Source organism: Balaenoptera musculus, chromosome 4 (assembly GCF_009873245.2).
Source record: "Balaenoptera musculus isolate JJ_BM4_2016_0621 chromosome 4, mBalMus1.pri.v3, whole genome shotgun sequence".
In the NCBI taxonomy this organism is placed as follows: domain Eukaryota; kingdom Metazoa; phylum Chordata; class Mammalia; order Artiodactyla; family Balaenopteridae; genus Balaenoptera; species Balaenoptera musculus.
In genome coordinates, this window is record NC_045788.1 from 97,465,254 (window position 1) to 97,491,272 (window position 26,019).

Sequence of the window (26,019 nt, forward strand, 5' to 3'; positions counted from 1 at the left end):
CTTTCAGCTCTGAATAGGAGAGTGGAGTAATCCCACTGGTGGAAGACTGCGCTGTCACTGATGAGGACAGGCTGGATGGGGGTGAGGCTGAAGGAAGAGAGAGCCCTTAGGAGATTATGTAACAACGGGCAGTGATTCTTTCCAACCTTCCTTCCTTGTCCCTACAAACAAACAAATAAGCAAACAAACAAAATAAGGAGGAAAAACGCAATGGAAAGCAATAGTAGATTAACTAAACCTTCTCTTTTCTCTTTTTGGGCTGAACTAAGTTTAATATTCATGTCCATACAACTACAAGAAGCTATCTGAGGAAGTTTCCTTTATGAAGCCTCCCTTAGTCATTCATTTATGCTTTACTAAATACCTATTATAATTATTCATTTATTAATTCTAGGGCCGATCTTGTGATAAATTGAATGTTTCTCTAAGTCAAACGGCAAGCTCCCTAAATTAAGGCTGATTCTATTACTATTTCACTCTCAAATTCTAAAAGCAGTTGATTTGAATTTCCCTTATAGTGCAGTCTAATGTTTGGGCAACTGGAAGGAGTTTTCAGAGAACTGTTATTGCTTGAGACCCAGGACAATAAACATTACAACCTCCCTCTCAGAGGATGGTCATTAGTTAAAAGTGACTCTAATACAACTTAGCAATTTCAGCTTCTACAAAAGGATTGGTCACATTAATTAAAAATCATCACCTATATGACATAATGAAGTATTTTGTGTGTGTTAAGGCACCATTATAAACCCATATTAGAAAACTAGACAACCAGCCTAAGCGTTTAGAGGTCAGTTGGGTTCTGTATGCTGGGACACCTTTATTCCCTTCTTTTTCTGAAATGATTTGGCCATTTTTGTGCTTTGGATTCCTAGTTAAGTATGTGCTTTTTAAGGATGTACGATTTAAACTGGCTTCAAATTCAGAGTCACAAATTTTCAGTCTTTTACAATAAAGGCAAAGGGCAAAACCAACCAATATTATCAGTTATAGTTTAGTATTTAACTAATCTAGACAGTCACATGCTTTCAAAACCATGTTCTTAAATGGATTTTAATTTATCACTGGTCAAAGATCCTGAAGCACTTTTGTTTTAATCAGTCTACTTCCCTCTTTTCTTTCTTGATTCCTTGCTTGCTTATTTTGTTTTCAATCTGTAAGCATATACTATATGCACCTACTATAAGCAAAGCAGTCTATTAGATGTTAAGAATTTAAGAAAAATAGAATGTAGGCCCTGCTTTCAGGGAGTTCACAGTCTAGTAGAGGAGACAGAAGTAAATAAGACACGGGGTAATTGTTTATAATAGAGATATAAGTAGGCCACGGAAACCAGAAAGGACTCGGTGTTTACACCAGGTCTATACCAACACAGAATTGATTAACAAGAATTTGAAAAAAATACACAAACACCTTTATGAATAATGCACTGAGAAACAGACCATGGATCCAAGAGACGTACGTGGGCAGAGTACTTTAGGGAGGGCTGCGCAGCCAGGGAAGTGGCAGAATCAAACATTGTACAAGGATTCCTTTACTTTCCATCATTCCTCTGATATGGTTTCCCTGGAGAGAAAAGGAAGTGGCAGAAAGGGGGTATGGAGAAATTGTTCAGATATTTACAGAGGAACCAATTTTTCTTTCTGGTTAAAAAAAAAAAATGATGACATGGGAACTAAGATCCCACAAGCCACGTGGTGCGGCCAAAAAAAAAAAAAAAAAGATGACAGTAAGAAAGTTACATTTGTGTTGAAACATCAAAAAGTATCAATTAACAAGAGTAATGATAAAAAAACTAAACAAGGAAATCATAAACCCACTGTTGAATTAATTTGTTAAAACTTGGATATTTCTAAAAGAGGGAGAGATGGCAGTATTATGAATGATTTGTACTTAGACTATTAATGCATTTTCTTTTGTAGTTGGACAAAGTTGTGGAAAAACATAAAGAATCTCACAGACGAATCCTGGAACAGCTTTTAATGGTAGAAAAATCTCACAGGCAAACCATATTAGAGTTGGAGGAAGAAAAGAGAAAACATAAAGAATACATGGAGAAGAGTGATGAATTCATAAGCTTGCTAGAACAGGAATGTGAAAGGTAAGGCTACTTTGGAAAAGGCAGTGACCTATCCTGCAAATTCTTACTAACCTTTCACTATGCGCTGGGCATTATACCAAGGGATACAGGGATACAAGGTAAATATGACAACCTTTGGTCTCAAAAATCTCATGGTCCAGAGTGAGGAAAAGGATATGTTTAAAAACAATATCAATACAATGCAAGAATAACCGGGTGTGATAGGACTGTGGAAACATAAATGTTGGGCACCTGATTCTTCAAGGGAGTGCCCTGTGAAAGCTGCAGAGAGGAGGTAACGGGTCTAGTCCCTATGCAAACAAGAATGGAGACCACATACAAGGCAGGGGCAGGAGTAAGTACCACAGCATAGAGGTAGGACAAGAGTATGGGTACTGAGGGAACTCAAGCTTTCCACATGGCTACAGCACAGGGTGTGAGAAAAGGAAAGGCTAGACACGAGCAGCTGGATTTTATACTGTTGGCAAGAAGGAGCAAATGACAAATTATGAGAAGGAGAATGAGTTATCAGGGATGCTTTCTTAAGGAACCATTAAGGAAAGACAGAAGAAAGACAGGGGCAGGTATGTGTTCCAATGGCTATAGGGTTAGGGAGGATGGGGCATAACAAGAATTATTTATGACATATAGTCAATATGAATTAGTGACTAATGTGACTAGAGAGCAGAGCAAGGAAAACAGGAAGTTATACTCCTAGTTCTTCACCAAGGTACAGAAAGCAGGAATGGGGCACAGCTTTTTGTTGTTGCAGGATTTCTGGTTGGGGAGATTCAAAAGATGGAGGGGGTCCTGTTTTAGACAAGGGGGTCCTGTTTTAGACAAGTTGAGCATGAGGTACCTGGTGTCTTCCAGTGTTCAGTGGGGAGAAGGATGTGTCTAAACAGACAACCCACCGTTAGAAATATAGGTCTGGAAAAGGTTAGGCTGGTGATGTGTATTTGCAGCCAGTGATAGCTGAAGCTATGGGTATTAGTGTGGTGAGGGGAGAGAATTTTGAGACAGGAACTCTAGAAAACAACACAACAACCCATCAAGTTAGGGTATTCCTCCAGAAAAATGGGTCAAGAAAGGAAGCTGAGAAGGAATGAAGAATGGTGGAGGATTAGAAGAACTAGAAGAGAAAGCAAGGAACCAAGCAAGGAAAGACTTTCAAGAAAGAGTGAGCAAACAGCACCAGATAATACAGAAAAGGATGACCAAATGTCCCAAGGTGGCAACAAGGAAGACACTGAAGAACTTAATGAGCCCTTTCAATAAAACAGTGAAGGCAGAAGCCAAATCGCAATACTTTGAAGAATAAATAAGAAATGAGAACACAGAAGCTTAAAATGTGAACTAGTATTTAGCGAAGCTTGGCTACAAAAAAGGAGAAAATGGTTGGTAAACATTTTATAACCATATGGAAAGCAGGTTATTTTGCTCAACTTTGACCCTGAATCACCTTAGAAAGTATGAACATCCATATTAAATTGAAAGAACAATGACTCCTCTCTATTAATACTGCAAAGATAGAAAATAACCAATCTTAGCAATGTCAAATTTTTACTGGACCTTCATGTCACTTTTGTTATTCCATGTATACTTCTCTTATGAGTTACAGAGCTAACGATGCTACATTCTAACAATCACAGAAAAATACAGAAAAAAAAATTACTGTGAGCTCCCTTTTCTAAAATACTAGTAGTCTCAACTGTTTTATTTGACTACTTACAATTCATATTTTAACTAGGTAATCAAAGTTACATAATAGCTACGCTAATGGCAAACTTTCATTTCTTTTCAGTGCACTTCATGGTAGTCGTCAGAGCACTAGAGATTCAATGGCCCTCACATCCAGTTTCTTTTTCTACATTCATCAGGGGTTTGTTTTCTACTCACTACATAGAGAGGGGGTCTTGTTACCTTGCCTCTCATGAACCTGAAATATCTTCAGAGGCAGATTAAAGGAGCAAAAGAAGTCTGGCACCAAGGGAAGGTTTGGCTCAGACCTTACAGTATAAGATTTGTTATTCAGTGAGACAATGTCATATTAAATATTATTTCGAACCCTTGTGATTTGGCACCTGTGGCCTCATTTGGCCTCCAAAACTTATTTGGCACTAACTTGTTGAACACAGACACTTCCTTTCATCTCATTATTATGAACATTTATTGCCCATGGTCAGAGTGCTGCCTGCCATAGAACAAAGAGGTACTGGAGGTCCCTGCCCCAGGGGCTTAACCACATTAATGGAGAAGGCAAGAGGATACCGATTTAGGGTGGAAATGTGAAAGGCTGTTGGTGGTATAGTTCTAATGTTCACCATTGTCTCTCTACTATCTTCTGGAGGAAGGCTGAGGAGGGCTATCCAGAAGTAACACTGTAAAGCTGGTAGGCAGATGGTGAAGATTATTTAAAGCAAGAGAGCAAAGAGGAACAACACTGAGAAATGAGAACAAAAGAGCACTAGGAATAAAGGCCACGGGCTAGAGGAAAAGGAAAATAGTGGGATGAATGTAAATTGTACACCAAGGAATCAGTATATTAAGAACGGTATTTCTACATGTATTAAAGTAGTTTAAGAGGGAGAATTTAAAAGATCACACTTTTTAGCCATATAGGATGCAAAGGTTTTTTGTCTTGAAGAATAATGAAAGTAAACAAACCATTACCAAAAAATAGGAAAAAATGACTGGAGTGATTCTCATTCCCTGTTTAGCCACTCCAGAAGATATGGGAATATTCAGCTATTTCTGTTTGCCCAGGAACAGCTTCCAGATGGAACTCTTTGGGTGTGAGAATGCTAAGGCTATTCTTTTTTTTTTTTTTTTTTTTAATTTTATAGCTACTTTATTTATTTATTTATTATTTATTTTTGGCTGTGTTGGGTCTTCGGTTCGTGCGAGGGCTTTCTCTAGTTGCGGCAAGCGGGGGCCACTCTTCATCGCGGTGCGGGGACCGCTCTTCATCGCGGTGCGCGGGCCTTTCACTATCGCGGCCCCTCCCGCTGCGGGGCACAGGCTCCAGACGCGCAGGCTCAGTAGTTGTGGCTCACGGGCCCAGTTGCTCCGCGGCATGTGGGATCTTCCCAGACCAGGGCTCGAACCCGTGTCCCCTGCATTAGCAGGCAGATTCTCAACCACTGCGCCACCAGGGAAGCCCCTAAGGCTATTCTTGACTCACATGATACACAGACAATTCTCCTGCTCCATCTGTACATCACAATTCCCATATCTTGGCACTGTTGGTGCACTGGCCCTTCCTGGCCCCCCGCTTGTAGCAGGGAGACTGTGGGCCTCGTGAGGCATAATTGACTTCCACTTGCTTTAAGGCCATGTGCATAAAAATACTAAATGAACACCATCTAACAAAGAGGTGGGGGAAACTAATAATTTCAGGTAAATATATACAGAGGAGGTGCTTACACAAGAGAGTAAAATACCATTCATGTGTCTCATTCTGACAACAAATGACAGAACACAAACCTAACTTTAGTGAGAGTACTTCCTCTCAAACATGCAGCCACCCTTCACAAAAGCAAGACTAATTTATTCTAAGGAGTCAAAGAATAATGTTTACTTCCTTCCTCAAACAAAGTGATGTAAGCCACTCCGGAATCAGTGACCCTCAGTACAAAGAAACAAAGAAAGAATATCATAACCCCCATAAACGTGGTTTGAGTGAATATAACTATAAAGAACTATCTGATTGAAACTCTGAAAAATACTGTGAAAGTTTAGTGGTCGTATTTTTAGTGTTAGATAATATCTACTTGGAAAGAAAATAAAAATTAAGAAATACATGATTGAGATAGTTAATGAGACCTTAGAGGGTGTAATAATGGATTTCAAATTAAGCCTCAATTTCTGTGTGTTCTTCGGAGAATTCATTTTATGTGGAAAACCCTAAAGGAGACTGATGTCACACATTGAGTTTAGGCCAAAATGTTTGCCAAGTGATGTCGCTGTCGTAATCAGTAAACAATTGGCTTTCCCACTGCCCGAGGGTGGGGGCAGGGAACAGCTCAGGAAACCCAGTTCCCAAGCGTGTTAATGCAAAGTTTCCTTCGCTGTAATCTGTGCAGTTTGGTCTGTCCATAAAATAATTATATCGACATTTCATGACAACCTTCTGTTCACTGACCAGCTCCAGTGTGTGGATGTGTGTGTCACTGATGACCTGAATTATGTACTTGGCTGAATTACAAGTGGCGTCTATGTGAAAGGTTTTATACAAAAGCAATGCCAGTAATTTTTGGCCTTTCTGGATGGCTTCACAGGAAAGCCAAAACAAAAATCACTTTTAGTCAGTGCAATTTTGCAAAATTTTCCCATAAGTGAAATGCCAATTTTGTCTGTACTTTCAAAAAAGCTTGCATAATTTTTTTCCTTTTTCAGTTTCAATGGGGGAAAAGGCTGTGAAGGGGAAAAAAAAAAAAAAGTTTCCTTTTTTTGAAACCATGCTTTCTTTTTTAGAACACTAAAACAAACCATGTATACGAACCATATATATTACTGCATTTCTGGCCTTGAAACCACTGAAGTGGGAAACAAATATTGTTATGGCGACTCTGTCTAAAAATGTGGCTTCAACTATGGATTTTTTTAAAGCCTTAAATTACTTTTCATAATATCTTGGCCAAGTAGGTTAGCACTGTTAATTCTGGTTTCATAAAGCAGGACTTCAAATGGTAGCTTCTCAAGAGCGACATAGGAAGGAAGGAGTCACAGGCAGAATTAATTTCTTGTTCCTGTACTGAGCAGGTGTGACTAGATAGAATAGTGGCTCAGGGGGCAGAAGGGTCTTTGCAGGAAAGTCAGCAGGGACCTAGCTTCAAGGGTTGCCTTGACCATACCTTGGACTAAGTCCTTAGTAAAGAACAAAGCGTTTCCCCCGTCCCTTTGGCTGAAGCAACTTTATAAAGAAAGATTTCCATCATCAACTCTTTTCTACTATGACAGGCCTGTTTTCTAGATGGGCATCAGGAAAGGTGAGTGAAACACTGAGCTATATTTGACCCTCCTGTTAACTGAGTATATTGGATTACTTTCAAAGCCTTCTCTCAAAAAACATCAAATCTTCTTTCTAGAGGCTTTGGATACTCCCCTGAAATATAAATATATAAACTTAAATATATAAATGAATAAGTGTATTAATCTATCTAATTTTTTAGTTAGTTTAACTAACTAGTTAGCTATTTAGTGCTGCTTGCCACTCATTCATTCACCAAAACAAAAAACAAAAAAACCCCAAACTAAAAACAAACAAAAAACCCCCCAATTAATTAAATGCCTGCTACATGCCAGGTCCTGTGCTAGATCCTAGGTGAAGTGGGTAGATGTGTTCATCACTGACATAAAACCCCAACTTATTTGTGCATGTGTAAAACAGAGACACCACTGTAGACTTTATGATTTGATACTAATGCTTCCAGGGCACTATGAGATCATGATAGGTAGGAAAAAAAAGCACCAGTATGGTACAAAAACATAATACATGAAATACTTATGAAAATAAAACATTCAGGAGAACTCAATAAACACATTAAACTAGAGTACTTTACTAGAGAATTCAATATCTTGCAACTATTGCCATTAGGATTTTCAATGTCTTTGGTCTTAAACCTCAGCTTTTAAGAATATCCCATGAAGCATAACACAGTGGGCATAAGGTTTTTTAAAAATAAATAAACTAAGTCTACTTTTTAAAAATCATATTTGGAAAGCCAGCAGTTTTAAATTTCATGCACACTAAACTATTGTTGTAGAATGCATTGTACTCAAATGCAATCATTTCCTTTCAGTTTTCTGGCAAGAAGTTGTATGTATTACGTACTCTCAAGGCTATGTCTTGCAAGTTGTGAAATGGATGCCAGATCTCCATTTGACCTTTGTCATCGGTATCCAGTTCTTTGTTAGAACAAAATGGAGACCACCACAAACACATATTTTGATATTATAATTCTACAGAAAATCACAATGTGATCAGCCTAGTGTTCATATACCTCAGACCTAATAGGGTCTGGATAGGGATGCAGAGCGATTACCTCACAAGGATACCAAAAAACCCATTTAGGACTGTACATCATGACTTAACTTTCAACAGATGTCACAAAACCATACCCTTGTAACTGCACAATTCAGTGGTTTCTATACAAAACCATTTAATTATAGAGGTTAAAATTTGGATAGAGCGATGATGCTATTTTATTGCTATTCCTTCCCAGAAAGCTGAACTAAACTTTACAAATAATATTGGGTGTGTATGTGTATATACAATGATTAGTGAATTTACTGCTCACAAAAGAATACTACAAATGTTAAAAAGCAGTCTAAAAGGAAACATAACGAGCACAGGGAAGGATGAACTGGGAACTTGGGAGATAGGGGACTCTGGTCTGCAGACTGGATCTGCAGCTCGTGTGTAACCCTGGGCAAATTCCATTTCTCCAATCTTGTATGTAAAAAAAATAGGACAGGCTTACATCATTTGTGTGTCTCTTTCGGATCTAAAAATCTGTGATTATGTGATTGTTACGAATAAGCAACTTTTACTTCAAGCCTATGATTCTAACCCACACTAGCAAAAGAGGTCAGTGAGAATGACAGCACCTCAACCACCAACTTTAAATCCAAGTCTGTAGTATTTCCATTCTTAAAGGATATCTAGATTTAGGTACATCCTATTGCTTCTTGAATGTCACATATTCAAACCTGAACTTATCATCTTTGCAAATCCAGGTCAATTTACAACTTTTCTATTCCTGTTTATTCCACCACAGTGAATCAATCCATCAGATAATCATAAAGAGTTACGGACATCTCTGAATCCTAAATTTAAATCAGAAAAGACCTAGCAATCTAGACCAACCCTCTAATTTTTGAACTGTGAAAAGTGAGGCCCATCAAGACTCAGCTAGAAACCTCCAAATCTTGCTGCTAAACAGCAGCAGAGCCAGACTAGAAGCTAGCTCTCCTGATAACATACAATTGAAAAGATAAAACCCTCATAAAGTAATCTATAGATGATTCAGGTGTTCATTCTGTGGTACTGACACTGCCGTTGCAACATTATAAAAGGTCAGTCAAAAAGGATATTAAGGACTGTAATTATCCAACAACCCGCATAGCCCTAGGAGAATGCAGGACATACAGTAAGACCTGGATAAATACATCTAACTGGCTCATAGCTACTAGCTTAACAGCCCTATAAAACAGGAAGCCAAAGACTGAATGCGGAAAGGCAACCTCAAACTTCTGTTCCATCTGACTATAAAATATAAAGAGGAAGAAGAGTCATTAAACCATATCAAAATAGAAAATTTTGCCTCATAAATGGAAATCAAGGGAACATTAGAATTAAGCTGTATCCTGAATTTGCAACTTGTAGGTAAACTTTCCTGGCAAATGTTTATTATTCCTCATGAGAAGATGAAGCCAAACGGCTTTGGCCAGCCATGACAATGGGAGATGCCTGGCACAAATGATGAGTAAATATCACTGCACAGAAAGGCCTTTCCTTGGAAGGGTGTAGGGTATTGGAGTTAAAAGCATAGACCCTGGAGTCAGAACCAACAAGAGTTTGAAGCATGGTCCCATCCTCTCATCTGGTCCTACTAGCTATTTGACCTTGAACGAAGTACTTAGTTTCTGTAAGTCTCAGTTTCACTATCTGTTAAAAAAATGATATGGATCTCACAAGTTCTTACAATTACTAAATTATATAATGCATAAAAAAGTGCTAAGTATGGTGTCTGACACTCAGTAAACATTAGCATCTTTCTTCAAATTTGCCTTTCTTCAAATTAGTTCATTTGCATACTCTGTGCCACACCACTGGGCATTTTATGGATTGCCAGGAAGGCACCTAACTGGACCCTATGCTGGGTGCTAAGGATGTGATGATGAATCAAAGCTTTCAAGGGACATACCCTTCAGTATGGGGAACAAAGACACAAAAGCAAGTGCAATGTTGTGTTACAGATGCAATGACAACTGAGAATACAGAGCAGGCACAAATGAAGGATCATTCTCTAGGCCTGGTTGTATCTTATTTGCTTCAGAGTAGGGGTATTGGCTGAATGTCGTAATGATCTAACACTGTAACACCGAGCTGGACACTATAGTACTCAAAAACTTTTTTTCCCCCCTAAACCATGGAGACCTATTTCCCCCTTTTGGAAATCATAAACAGAAAGGTTAATGCAATGATATTATGAAAAGCACAGCCTACCACATACTCAAAGTTAAGACTCACTCAAAATGATGGTTTTTAAGTGCACCAAAAGACTCCACTGTTCCTTGGGCCTGCCAGTGTCACAAGATCCCCACACTAACCACATCTTCTTGCCTAAAGGGATTAAGTGGGCTTTTGATTTGTTTTTTTCACAGTTCCTTCCGTAGGGCCAAGAGCATGGAAAAGTATAATAAATATTTGTTGAATAAGTGACTAAAATGTAGAAAAAGTTGTTGCATTTTAATTTATTATTTTCCATTAATATCTTCTCATAAATTAGCTTCTGGATTAGTTCTTTTCACTTAGCCCAGCTTTGGAGAATAGTATATAAAAGAAGTCAATTTTGATAGGGGAAGCAAAATAAGCTTGAGAGCTTTGGGATTATCCTAGAGAGAACAGATATAAAACAGGATGGGTCAAGGCACTGGAGGAGAGAATGATCCAAAAATGGGATTTTAAAGTTAAAAAACATAAGAAACATTAACTATTTAAAAAGCTAAAAATAACTCTCTCAATTCATACTTTGCATAGTTTTTGTACCCTACTTTTTCACTAATAAAAACATCATGAACATTTTCCTAAATCACCAACTACTCCTCAACACCGTAATTTTTAAGTACATGAATATTACTGTGTCATATAGATGTAATTTATTTAACAAGTTCCCTATTGTGGGCATTTAGATTCCTTCTACTTTTTCACTTTTATAAAGTACACTATGATGAATAGCCTCATACTCCAGTTAATTTTTACACCTTTGTGATTGTTGCCTTAGAATAAATTTTTAGGTGTGGAATTGCTGGGTCAAAAGTTATAAAACTTTTAAGGATTTTGAAAACTGTAGCTAAATTGCATTCTATAAATAGACTATTTATACTATCACTAGCAATGAAGGAGAGTACCAATTTCTTACTTCATAACTTTGCCTGGGACTAATCTTGAATCTGACCTCATTTAAAACACGACGTTAAAAAGTATGTAAAGTGAATGTTCATAACATGAATCAGACTTTCCCAGTGACTTAGGCTTTGGTTTTAGAGATGTGTTACTTCTGACAAAAAAAATTCTAACATATCACCAAAAACATACTCAAACATAACATTTTCTTGAAAGAATATTTTGCCATTGTCAATATAATTTCAGTATATTTCCTCTTCCCCAACAAATTCAGATTTTGATGGCCTATCATCACTGATGTTCCAAAACACTGCTTCTGTTGCTTTTCTCTGAAAGGTCTGAAACCTCCTCTCTCTGTATAATCCCACACAAGACTTAGAGTCCAAATTCAGAATCCTGGCTCACCTTTCCCACCACATGACGAATTTGGCAATAGTTCATAATGCATATAGTATTGGCCTTACGTAGACAAGTTTGATTTGTTTAACACTGTGGAATCCAAAGTTCACTTTGTCAAATTCCCCTTTAATAATTTGGTTGGTTAGGAGTACGTGAGAATTCCATAACAATTTCTCCTATTCAACTCAATTTCTACTCGCCAATTCTCACTTCCTCATGTATCCTCCCTATTTATCATGCATAATACATTATGCCCATAGTATTTTCCCATTTATTTCCATGACTTTCCTGATGACAGCATGAAATATTTGAGATGCCTGGTGAACAGGTAATTTATATCTTCAGAAGATGTTTCAGAAGAAACATATTTGCAGGATTTATGAGGCTGAGTACGTGTTTTCTTCAAAATAATTAATTTCTACTTCACAGTTTGTCACTTTATATTATGCTTTTTTTTTTGTTCTGAGTACATATGACATTCAACGCATTTCATGCCATAACAAACACTGGAATATATATATATATATATATATATATATGTAAAGAAAAAAGTTGGGAAAAAAGAGAATCACGTGTGGCTGTCACAACACTGTTTAGTAAACATTTCCTTCAAAGATATCAGAGAGATCTCAAAATGCAATATTTATCAGTAATGCCGTTAGTGAGGACCAAATATAAGTGGCAATTAAAAAGACCATTTCCCTGTGGGGCACATCTGTCATTTGCTTTATGTCAAATTACTTCTTAGTCTAAACAGATTTGTCGATTAATCAAATTCCAGCTAATAATCTACTCAAGAACACTCCAGCTGTTTTATACACATACTTCCAAACATGATAGCATTAAGCCATTAGGACAACACTTAGATTAAATGAATGGTCTTTTTATGTGTTTATTTGCAAAGACAAAGATGGAGAACCCCCGTGGCTTCTTCATGTGGAAGAATTCAGTGGCTTACTCTCACCATTCCTTTGAAAGATAAGATTTTTATCAATAAACAAAGAGGCACAAAATAACAAAAATGTTGGAAGGGGGAAAAAAATCACTCCTTAATTTTCACCTGTGTTGAAATCTAAGTGAGGCATGCCTCAATAACAAAGCAGAGCACATCAGACAAAACTTCATCCTGAAAAAAACCTCTGGATGGCAAGAAATGAATTCTCTTCTAGACTGGAAGGGTTTAATCTTGAAACATACCTCCTTGTCTCCTCTGAATAAGCCTGTACTTTTCAAATTGATTTTATTTTGTTTGTTAGGGAACATGTGGGGCAGTCACTCAGTTTCCACTTCCAGTTCCAGAAAGAAGCCTCAGGAATCCAAAGAGGTTTGTAGCTTCGGAATGAACTTTTCTTGTACCATGACTGAACGCTCAGAACTCACCAAAGCATGCAAAGAACCCAAAGAAAGTTGGTTAGCTTCTTTGGACTTCAGATATACCATACAAGGGTGAGAGAGGGAAAAAAGGACAAACATACAATCATAGGCAATTCAGATGAACCCAAATTCCAAAATGTTTCAGAAACAATGTTCAAATTCTGCTTTTATTAAATGATGATAGCTAATTCACACTTTCTTGTAGATGCTGTATTTATTAACAATTATTTTCATTTAAAATATATCCAAAACATAAAAGGGCATGTGGCGGGGAGGGTGTTGCAGCCTCAAATGCCTTCAGGGGCCAGCAGGGTAAGGTAAATGACAGGAGCAGGCTGGGTGTATACAATAGGGAACGGTGAAAACCTCGAAAACCTGCAAAGCTCAAGCCCATCTGGTTAGCTATCTAAATAATTACTTCAGTATTATCAGTAAATAAGAAATAGGCCCTATGACACAGTTGATCCAGAAATGAAGAAGCAAGACTTCAGGAGTCCAGCTCTGAGAACAGGATATGTATGGTGAGGAAAGAGAACCAATGTTCTCTGGAACCTTTCAACAGAAGATGTGTACTGAATCAGAAGGATAAGCACTGGGCACCCACACTAGGAAGTACAGGTGAGGTGGACAAGCCTGTTTATCATGGCTTCTTTTCTACCTTCTCTTTCCCACTCGTGTATAAGCTCCTCAAGAGCTCAGACATGTTGTTTTGTTTATCTCTGTATCCCTAGCCCCTTGAAGAGAGTGCCCAATAGATATTTATAGAATAAATAAATGTATTACTCTCTCCAAACACAGTCACTAACATGAGCACTGTAACTGGTAGCAGCAGCTATGGGGACTTCAAAGGAGCTGTTGGTTTTAGTGGAAACTGCTGCCCAAAGGTCCCCTGCTTTTTTTTTTTTTTTTAACTTAAGTATAGTTGATTTATAATGTTGTGTTAGTTTTTGGTATACAACAAAGTGATTCAGATTTTATATATGTGTGTGTGTGTGTGTGTGTGTATATAAACACGTATGTATTTTTTTTCAGATTCTTTTCCATTGTAGTTTATTATAAGATACTGAAGACAGTTCCCTATGCTATACAGTAGGACCTTGTTGTTTATCTATTATATATATAGTAATATGTATCTGCTAATCCTAAACTCCTAATTTATCCCTCCCCCACTTCCCCTTTGGTAACTATAAGTGTGTTTTCTGTCTGTGAGTTTGTTTTGTAAATAAGGTCCCCTGCTTTTTGATGGCAAGAATAAAAATGTGTTATTCTTTGTTTGTACTTCTAAATGTGTTTATACTGACATACATATGTCACACTACTGAAATAATATAAAAACATTAAATTTCTTCAAGTTCTGTATATATATTTATATATCTCACACATTTGAAAACAAAACAAAATAATAAAATGACAACAGAGGTGCAACCAGCAAAATCAATATTGTGAGAATTCTGTATAACAAACAACTTGCTTTCATTAACGAACAATGTACAGGGGAAATATAGAGGGGAAATTTTAAGTTAAAGAAATTTAAACATTTCCATAAAGTGCAAAGCATGATCTTATTTGAATCTTGATTTGAAGACACTGTAAGAGACAAAAAGAGAGATAGACAGAAAATATGAAAATCAGGGAAATTTGAACACTGTGATATTTCACAATATGAAAAAAGTATTCCTCATGTTTGGGTATGTTAACGGTATTGTGATGTATATTTAAAAACAAAACCTTATCTTTTAGAGATATATTCTGAAAATATTAAAAAATGAAATAATAGGATGTTTGGGATTTGCTTCAAAATAATCCAGATTGGGGAGCATAGTATAGGGAAGGAAAAATAATTCCCCCTCTACCCTTTTGAGTTCTTAGCTAAGACCCACTGAAATGAAAGACAGGTTAGAGGCGCCTTCAAGATGGCGGAGGAGTAAGACGTGGAGATCACCTTCCTCCCCACAAATACATCAAAATTACATCCACATGTGGAACAACTCCAACAGAACACCTACTGAACGCTGGCAGAAGACCTCAGATTTCCGAAGGAGTTTCTCCCCAAGGCAAGAAACTCCCCCCATACCTGGCCATGTGGCTGACAGGGTGTTGGTGCTCTGGCCGGGTGCCAGGCCTGAGCCTCTGAGGTGGGAGAGCCCAGTTCAGGACATTGTTCCACCGGAGACCTCCCAGCCCCACGTAATATCAAACGGCGAAAGCTCTCCCACAGATCTCCATCTTAATGCTACGACCCAGCTCCACTCAACAACAACCAGCAAGCTACAGTGCTGGACACCCTATGCCAAAAAACTAGCAAGATAGGAACACAACCCCACCCATTAGCAGAGAGGCTGCCTAAAATCATAATAAGGTCACAGACACCCCAAAACACAGCACCGGATGCGGTGCTGCCCACCAGAAAGACAAGCTCCAGCCTCATCCACCAGAGCACAGGCACCAGTCACCTCCACCAGGAGGCCTATACAACCCACTGAACCAATCTTACCCACTGGGAGCAGACACCAAAAACAACGGGAACTATGAACCCGCAGCCTGAGAAAAGGAGACCCCAAACACAGTAAGTTAAGCAAAATGAGAAGACAGAGAAACACACAGCAGATGAAGGAGCAAGCTAAAAACCCACCAGACCAAACAAACGAAGAGGAAATAGGCAGTCTACCTGAAAAAGAATTCAGAGTAATGATAGTAAAGATGATCCAACATCTTGGAAATAGAACGGAGAAAATACAAGAAATGTTTAACAAGGACCGAGAAGAACTAAAGAGCAAACAAACAATAATGAACAACACAATGAATGAAATTAAAAATTCTCTAGAAGGAATCAACAGCAGAATAACTGAGGCAGAATAACGGATAAGTGAACTGGAAGATAAAATAGTGGAAATAACTACCACAGAGCAGGATAAAGAAAAAAGAATGAAAAGAATTGAGGACAGTCTCAGAGACCTCTGGGACAATATTAAATACACCAACATTGGAGTTATAGGGGTCCCAGAAGAAGAGGAGAAAAAGAAGGGACTAAGAAAATATCTGAAGAGATTATAGTTGAAAAATTCCCTAATATGGGTAAGGAAATAGTCAATCAAGTCCAGGAAGCCCAGAGAGTCCCATACAGGATAAATCCAAGGAGAAACACAACAAGACACATATTAATCAAACTATCAAAAATTAAATACAAAGAAAAAATTTAAAAGCAGAAAGGGAAAAGCAACAAATAACATACAAGGGAATCCCCATAAGGTTAACAGCTGATCTTTCAGCAGAAACTCTGCAAGCCAGAAGGGAATGGCAGGGAGTGAAAGGGAGTGACATATTTAAAGTGATCAAAGGGAAAAACCTACAACCAAGATTACTCTACCCAGCAAGGATCTCATTCAGATTTGACGGAGATATTAAAACCTTTACAGACGAGCAAAAGCTAAGAGAATTCAGCATCACCAAACCAGCTTTACAACAAATGCTAAAGGAACTTCTCTAAGCAGGAAACATAAGAGAAAAAAAAGACTTACAATAACAAACTCAAAACAATTAAGAAATTGGTAATAAGAACATACATATCGATAACTACCTTAAATGTAAATGGATTAAATGGTCCAACCAAAAGACACAGACTGGCTGAATGGATACAAAAATAAGACCCGTATATATGCTGTCTACAAGAGACCCACTTCAGACCTAGGGACACATACAGACTGAAACTGAGGGGATGGAAAAAAGATATTCCATGCAAATGGAAATCAAAAGAAAGCTGGAGCAGCAATTCTCATATCAGACAAAATACACTTTAAAATAAAGACTATTACAAGAGACAAAGAAGGACACTATATAATGATCAAGGGATCGATCCAAGAGGAAGGTATAACAATTGTAAATATTTATGCACCCAACATAGGAGCACATCAATACATAAGGCAAATACTAACAGCCATAAAAGGGGAAATCGACAGTAACACAATCATAGTAGGGGACTTTAACACCCCACTTTCACCAATGGACAGATCATCCAAAATGAAAATAAATAAGGAAACACAAGCTTTAAATGATACATTAAACAAGATGGACTTAATTGATATTTATAGGACATTCCATCCAAAAACCACAGAATACACTTTCTTCTCAAGTGCTCATGGAACATTCTCCAGGATAGATCATATCTTGGGTCACAAATCAAGCCTTGGCAAATTTAAGAAAATTGAAATCGTATCAAGTATCTTTTCTGACCACAATGCTATGAGACTAGATATCAATTACAGGAAAAAATCTGTAAAAAATACAAACACATGAAGGCTAAACATTACACTACTAAATAACCAAGAGATCACTGAAGAAATCAAAGAGAAAATCAAAAAATATCTAGAAACAAATGACAATGAAAACATGACGATCCAAAGCCTATGGAATGCAGCAAAAGCACTTCTAAGAGGGAAGTTTATAGCAATACAATCCTACCTCAAGAAACAACAACTCAAATAAACAACCTAACCTTACACCTAAAACAATTAGAGAAAGAAGAACAAAAAACCCCCAAAGTTAGCAGAAGGAAAGAAATCATAAAGATCAGATTAGAAATAAATGAAAAAGAAATGAAGGAAATGATAGCAATGATCAATACAACTAAAAGCTGGTTCTTTGAGAAGATAAACAAAATTGATAAGCCATTAGCCAGACTCAACAAGAAAAAAAGGGAGAAGACTCAAATCAATAGAATTAGAAATGAAAAAGGAGAAGTAACAACTGACACTGCAGAAATACAAAGGATCATGAGAGATTAATATAAGCAACTATATGCCAATAAAATGGACAACCTGGAAGAAATGGACAAATTCTTAGAAAAGCACAACCCTCCAAGACTGAACCAGGAAGAAACAGAAAATATAAACAGACCAATCACAAGCACTGAAATTGAAACTGTGATTAAATACCTTCCAAAATACAAAAGCCCAGGACCAGATGGCTTCCCAGGCAAATTCTATCAAACATTTAGAGAAGAGCTAACACTTATCATTCTGAAACTCTTCCAAAATATAGCAGAGGGAGGAATACTCCCAAACTCATTCTACGAGGCCACCATCACCCTGATACCAAAACCAGACAAAGATGTCACAAAGAAAGAATACTACAGGCCAATATCACTGATGAACATGGATGCAAAAATCCTTAACAAAATACTAGCAATTGGAATCCAACAGCACATTAAAAGGATCATACACTGTGACCAAGTGGGGTTTATCCCAGGAATGCAAGGATTCTTCAATATACGCAAATCAATCAACGTGATACACCATATTAACAAATTGAAGGAGAAAAACCATATGATCATCTCAATAGATGCAGAAAAAGCTTTCAACAAAATTCAACACTGATTTATGATAAAAAACCCTCCAGAAAGAAGTAACAGAGGGAACTTACCTCAACATAATAAAGGCCATATATGACAAACCCACAGCCAACATCATTCTCAATGGTGAAAAACTGAATCCATTTCCACTAAGATCAGGAATGAGACAAAGCTGTCCACTCTCGCCACTATTATTCAACATAGTTTTGGAAGTTTTAGCCACAGCAATCAGAGAAGAAAAAGAAATAAATGGAATCCATATAGGAAAAGAAGAAGTAAAACTGTCACTGTTTGCAGATGATATGACACTATACTTACAGAATCCTAAAGATGCTACCAGAAAACTACTAGAGCTAATCAATGAATTTGTTAAAGTAGCTGAAAAAAAAAAAAAAAAAAAAGTAGCTGGACACAAAATTAATGCACAGAAATCTCTTGCATTCCTATACACTAATGATGAAAAATTTGAAAGAGAAATTAAGGAAACACTCCCATTTACCATTGCAACAAAAAGAATAAAATACCTAGGAATAAACCTTCCTAAGGAGGCAAAAGACCTGTATGCAGAAAACTATAAGACACTGATGAAATAAAGATGATACAAACAAATGGAGAGATATACCATGTTCTTGGATTGGAAGAATAAATTGTGAAAATGACTATAAAACCCAAAGTAATCTACAGATTCAATGCAATCTCTATCAAACTACCAATGGCATTTTTCACAGAACTAGAACAAAAAATTTCACAATTTGTGTGGAAACACAAAAGACCCCGAATAACCAAAGCAATGTTGAGAAAGAAAAATGGAGTTGGAGGAATCAGGCTCCCGGACTTCAGACTATACTACAAAGCTACAGTAATCAAGACAGTATGGTACTGGCACAAAAACAGAAATACAGATCAATGGAATAGGATAGAAAGCCCAGAGATAAACACACGCACATATGGTCACCTTATTTTTGATAAAGGAGGCAAGAATATACAATGGAGAAAAGACAGCCTCTTCAATAAGTGGTACTGGGAAAACTGGACAGCTACATGTAAAAGAATGAAATTAGAACACTCCCTATCACCATACACAAAAATAAACTCAAAATGGATTAAAGACGTAAATGTAAGGCCTGATACTATAAAACTCTCAGAGGAAAACATAGGTAGGACACTCTATGACATAAAGCACAGCAAAATCCTTTTTGACCCACCTCCTAGAGAAATGGAAATAAAAACAAAAATTAACAAATGGTACCTAATGAAACTTAAAAGCTTTTGCACAGCAAAGGAAACCATAAACAAAACAAAAACACAACCCTCTGAATGGCAGAAAGTATTTGCAAACGAAGCAAGTGACTAAGGATTAATCTCCAAAATATACAAGCAACAAAATATACAAACAACCCAATCCAAAAATGGGCAGAAGACCTACATAGAAATTTCTCCAAAGAAGATATACAGATTGCCAACAAACACATGAAAGGATGCTCAACATCACCAATCATTAGAGAAATGCAAATCAAAACCACAGTGAGGAGGTATCACCTCACACCAGTCACAATGGCCATCATCAAAAAATCTACAAAATAAATGCTGGAGAGGGTGTGGAGAAAAGGGAACCCTCTTGCACTGTTGGTGGGAATGTAAATTGATACAGCCACTATGGAGAACAGTATGGGGGTTCCTTAAAAAACTAAAAGTAGAACTACCATACGATCCAGCAATCCCACTACTGGGCATATACCCTGAGAAAACCATAATTCAAAAGGAGACATGTACCACAATGTTCACTGCAGCTCTATTTACAATAGCCAGGACGTGGAAGCAATCTAAGTGTCCATCGACAGATGAATGGATAAAGAAGATGTGGCACATATATACAATGGCATATTACTCAGCCATAAAAAGAAACGAAATTGAGTTATTTGTAGTGAGGTGGATGGACCTAGAGTCTGTCATACAGAGTGAAGTAAGTCAGAAAGAGAAAGACAAATACCGTATGCTGACACATATATATGGAATCTAAAAAAAAAAAAAGGTCATGAAGAACCTAGGGGCAGGACAGGAATAAAGACGCAGACATAGAGAATGGACTTGAGGACACAGGGAGAGGGAAGGGTAAGCTGGGATGAAGTGAGAGAGTGGCATGGACATATGTACACTACCAAATATAAAACTGATATCTAGTGGGAAGCAGCCACATAGCACAGGGAGATCAGCACGGTGCTTTGTGTCCACCTCGAGAGGTGGGATAGGGAGGGTGGGAGGGAGATGCAAGAGGGAGGAGATATGGGGATATATGTATATGTATAGCTGATTCACTTTGTTATACAGTGGAAACTAACACACCATTGTAGACCAATTATACTCCAATAAAGATGTTAAAAAACAAACAAAAAAAAGACAGGTTAACAAGAGAAAACCAAACAGAAGTTTATTAACATGTACAACTCATGTATATATGGGAGATACTCAGGGAAAATGAGTAACTCTATGAGATGACTTAAACCACAACCTTAAATATTGATACCATCTTCAACTAAAGACAAAAGAATGAAGAGGGGTGGGGAGTGGGGAAGGGAGTAGCCAGTTATGGGAAGTTACCAGGAAAAGCAAGGGTAAGATTGGTAGGCAGATTTAAGTTGGTGCCTTCTCTGCTGATAAGATTCCCTTGTGATTTAGTCATCCTTCTCTTTCTGGTACTGAGAGGGAGACACCCTTACAAATAGAGATTTCCTCCATAAAAGTAAATTTCCCTTACAAAAGAGTAACTCTACTCTTGTTTTCAGAATTTCTCCAGTATCTGCTGTTTACCAAAATAATCAGCTCAAAATAATTCTTATGCTAAAGAGACATTTTGGGGTGGCATAGTCTGCTACCCTTCAGTAGGGTGGTACAGAAGAAACAAGACTGGCCAAGAGTTGATAATTATTGAAGCTGTAAGAGGGACCCATAGGGGTTCATTATACTATCATCTCTACTTTTATATGTGTTTGAAATAACTAAAAAAAAAAGTGAACAAATAATAACTCAATAGTTAGAAAATTTAAATGAATAGAAAAGTATAAAATGAAAATTAACACCTTCCTTTGCCTTTACCTCACTTCCTACTCCCCAAAAGTAAACTGTAGTTAATAGTTTTCTGTGTATATCTCTAAAAATTTACTGTAAGCATATACCAGCAATCCGTAAAGGAGACCTTCCTACCTTATAAAAAAAAAAAAGTGGCTGCATATTATTTCATTTTAGAGATGCAATTCATTTGGCCATGCTCCATGTATGGGTTTCAGATTGTATTCTTTTTTTATTGTATTTGCCACTAAACATTGTCCAGTGAATTGATGCTCAGTAACTTCAGATGCATGTTAATTCCAAATTTCTTTCAGAAACAAGTTACTCATTGGTAACTTTGTGTTTTTTGCATAATGAAGAACTAAAACCCACAAGAAAAGAAGCCTTTGTGTAGGACCCTAAAGACAACACAGAGACTGTAGTGGGGATGGAGGCAGGGGACAGCACTGAGATGACACTTCCAGAGTGAGGTCCACAGACCCCACTCATGTACTTGTTAGCACCTTCCCTGAGAGTTCTTCAGATCTCCTAGCAGGACAGAGCTGTAAAAGCTACAGAAGCAGGGATTTGATGCAATAGCAGCAGCTCTGGCAGTTCAAATGAAATTTGTACTTATCTGCAGTAGTCACCTGATGAAGTGAACAAAGTGACCACAGAAGAATCAAAGGTAACAGAATTCTAAAAGCAAAGCCCACATATACTTTCTTTATGCTGCCCCAAATACAAGGGATGCTACTTATTTGGATAGTGCACTGCCATTGAGGGGAATAGGACATGATTCATGAACTCCAAATTGTCCCTAGAAATTTTCTGGGGAATCAGAAGTAAAGCAAAATGAGAGATAAAACTATTATGAACCTGTGACCCATTGCCATCTATGGCCACTTTTTTCTTTAAGAGAAAATGATACAGATAATTTTTTTCTTTTCTAAACTACTCTAAATTTTACAGTAAGACTATAAATCTCATTTCTTTGTGATTTTAATTCACGTATCCTGGATGACAAAATATTGAGCACTTTCTTTGATGAGATTAATGGTGTTTATAGATCATCCTTTGTGAAATGTGAAGTCTTTAACACTTTTTTTTTTTTTGATAATTAGGTTGATTGTGTTTTTGGTATTGAATCATAGGAGTTATGTTTTCTTCTGGAAGTTTTACAGTTTTAACTTTTATGTTTTGGTCTCAAATAAATTTTTATTTCATGTGAGATAGGGTTTGAGGTTCACATCCTTTTCCTTATGGCCATCTAGTTACTGCAACATTTGTTGATATTTTCCCCACCGAATTGCTTTTAACTCTCCATTTAAAACCCATTAATTATATAAATGTTTGTCTATTTCTTTCCATTAAATGGATTTTTAAAAAAAGGGTATAAATCTTAACAGATAATAGTTTTAATATATGCTAATACAGCTTATAGGTTGAATAAAGTTTCTCTTCAAAATATAAAACTATGATAGATGATATATACATATAAAGTAGCACACAAGGTCATCATAAAAACTTAGATCTAGGCACAGATCAAATAAAATCAATGCTTTGCCTTTTAGGAAACATGAACAATCTCAGAACATTTTTACTTTGTAAGTTAAGCTAATACAATGATAATAATAGCAGTAACAAATCTTGAGAAATCCACTGAGAAAACTACTAGAACTAATAAGCTCAGCAAGGTTGCAGGATACAAGATAGATCAATATACAAAAATCAATTGTATTTCTACACAGTAGCAGTGAGCAAACCAAAAATGAAATTAAGAAAACCATTCAATTTATGACAGCATCAAAAAGAAATAAGATATTTGGGAATAAGTTAAACAAGAGAAGCATAAGATATACTCTGAAAACTACAAAACAATGTTGACAGAAGTTAAAGAAGACCTAAATAAATGGCAAGACATCCCATGTTCATGGATCAAAAGACTTAATATTGTTAAGCTGGTAATACTCCCCAAATTGATCTAGAGATTCAACACAATCCTTATTAAAATCTCAGATGACTTCTTTGCAGAAATTGATATGCTGATCCTAATTCACATGGAAATTCACAGTGCCCAGAATAGCCAAAACAGTCTTGAAAAAGTAGAACAAAGTTGAATGTTTGATACTTTCCAGTTTCAAAACTTGCTACAAAGCTACATTAATCAGGACAGTATGGTACTGGCAAAAGGATGTGGAAATAGATAAATGGGATAGAATTAAGAGTACAGAAATAAATTGTCATGTTGCTGGTCAACTGATTTTCACCAAGTGTGCCAAGACAATTCAATGGGGGAAAGAACAGTCTTTTCAAAAAGTAGTGCTAGGACGATGGAATATTCACAAGCAGAAAGAATAAAGTTGGATCCTACACCTTACACTACATCCAAAATTTAACTCAAAATGGATCAAAGACCTAACTAAATATAAGGCCTAAAATGATAAACCTGTTAGAAGAAAACAAAGGCATAAATCTTCATGACACTGATTAGGCAATGGTCTCTTAGATACAACACCAAAAGCACAAGCAACAAAAAGAAATAAACTTGACAAACATCATCAAAATTAAAAATGTTTCATCGTCAAAGGACACCATCAAGAAAGTGAAAAGTCAGCCCACAGAATGACTGAAAATATCTACAAATCCTACATCTGGTAAAGGGTTTGTAACCAGAATACATAAAAGTCACAAATCAACAATAAAAAAGATAAAAAATCCAATTAAAAATTGGCAAAGGATCTAAAATGACAGTTCTCCAAAGAACATATACAAATGGGTGATAAGCACAGGAAAAGATGCTCAATATCATTAGCCATCAGGGAAATGGAAATCAAAACTATGAGATATTACTTTACACCCACTAGAATGACTATAATAAAAAAGACAGATCACAACAAGTGTTAGTGAGGATGTAGGGAAATTGGAACTCTCACACACTGCTGAGTAGGAATGTAAAATGGTGAAGCTGCTCTGGAAAACAGTCTGTCAGTTCCTCAAACAGTCAAATATAACATTAGCATAAGACCAGCAATTCCACTCCTAGGTATATATCCAAGAGAAAGGAAAACATATGTCCACACAATAACTTATACATGAATGTTCATAGCAGCATTATTCAAAATAGCCAAAAACAGAAACAACTCAAATGTCCATCAACTGATGAATGATCAACAAAACTGTGGTATATCCATGCAATGGACTACTATTTGGCAATAAAAAGAAACCCTATGTCCATTAGCGGTCATTCTCCATTTCCCCTCCCGGCCCCCTGGAAACCATTAATCTGCTTTCTGTCTCTATGGATTGCCTATTCTGGACATTTCATAAAAATGGAATCATACAATATGTAGCCTTTTGTATCTGACTTCTTTCACTTAGCATGTTTTCAAGGTTCACCCATGTTGTAACACCTATCAGCACTTCATTCCTTTTTATGGCTCAACAAAACTGAAAGGGTCCATATGGATAAAACTTGACTGATCTAAGTGATCAATATGATAGTTACAAAACTATTAATGATAATGGATATTTCTCATGAGATATAGGTTAGCTATTTTCTTAAAATTTTACAAGGAAGACCTTTTAATGCCAGATCACACTCATGAACCAAAGGGCAAAGACTTGAAAATAAGCTAATGGGGATATCCCAAAGGGAAGTGACCAACGGTAAATGATTATTTGCTGGGGAAAAAAAAAGGAGAAAGCACTTTTGTTTAATATGGAAGAAAAATAAAAGGGGGACAATGAGGATATTTATCATCCATCCATTCATTCATTTGACATTCATTTAACCTAACACTAAGCGTGGAACTAGGAACTAGGGAAAAAATAAAGAATAAGATATGGATGCTGTCTTTGAGGCCCCAGTAGAAAACATAAGTAGGATGAGGTAATTAATTGTGGGCTGCAATGAAAACATGTATAGAGTGCTCAGGGATCCCATTTGAGGGATGGATTACTTAGTTCTGCATGGAGGGAATGGGAAAGCATCCCAGCAGGGAGCAATTAGCTTAAAGGCTATGTGGACTCTTATCAGGCAGAGAAGAGGAGAAATGGTATTCCAGGCAGAAAACCACACCCACAGGTACAAAGGACTGAAGAAGAGGAGTTTGTGGAATTAAGTCTGTTGAAGATGAGTAGCTTAGGGCCAGGGTATACAGACCCTATGTGCCATTACCCTAGGATTCCCCTTTAACCTGAGCCCAAGAGAAATTAGTCATGCAGAAAAATCTCAACTTGGCATGGGTGATTCGTCAGAGAAGCTATGACATACACAAAGCACTGTGTTAGGTGTGTTCAGAGTGAAATTTGGAAAGAACATATATAATAACAATATTAACAACACCCAGAAAACTACTATAAACAAAACACCAAAGAGCACAAGGCTCTTCAGAAATGGATTCCATGTTACCCACTGCTGTACAACTTCCTGATAAAGACTTACAGCAAAATGGATTTGGAGAAGTACATGCTCATTTGGCTACATTAAATGGAAAAATAAATCTCATTCCCACCTAAATCCCAAAAAGGAGATGTCGGTGTGTAATATGCTACTTAATCCCTTTTGCCTGGCCTAAAATTGGCTAATTACAGCAACATGTGAATACATGGCACAAAGATATAACTAATTGGAACAGA

At 37.0% G+C, this 26,019-nt stretch overlaps 2 protein-coding genes across 7 annotated transcripts in view; one reads left to right on the top strand and one right to left on the bottom strand.

The window, feature by feature from the left end:
- The window catches only part of CMSS1 (cms1 ribosomal small subunit homolog), a 392,970-nt gene that overhangs the window by 270,217 nt on the left and 96,734 nt on the right, over window positions 1–26,019 (bottom strand). The window lies entirely within an intron of this gene.
- Window positions 1–26,019, top strand: part of FILIP1L (filamin A interacting protein 1 like) — a 303,845-nt gene that overhangs the window by 188,534 nt on the left and 89,292 nt on the right. For all 6 annotated transcript variants that reach the window (XM_036849941.1, XM_036849939.1, XM_036849942.1 and 3 more), the window contains one exon: window positions 1,923–2,101. In XM_036849941.1, coding sequence (XP_036705836.1) covers window positions 1,923–2,101 — 179 coding nt within the window. The remainder of the gene's footprint in view (window positions 1–1,922; window positions 2,102–26,019) is intronic.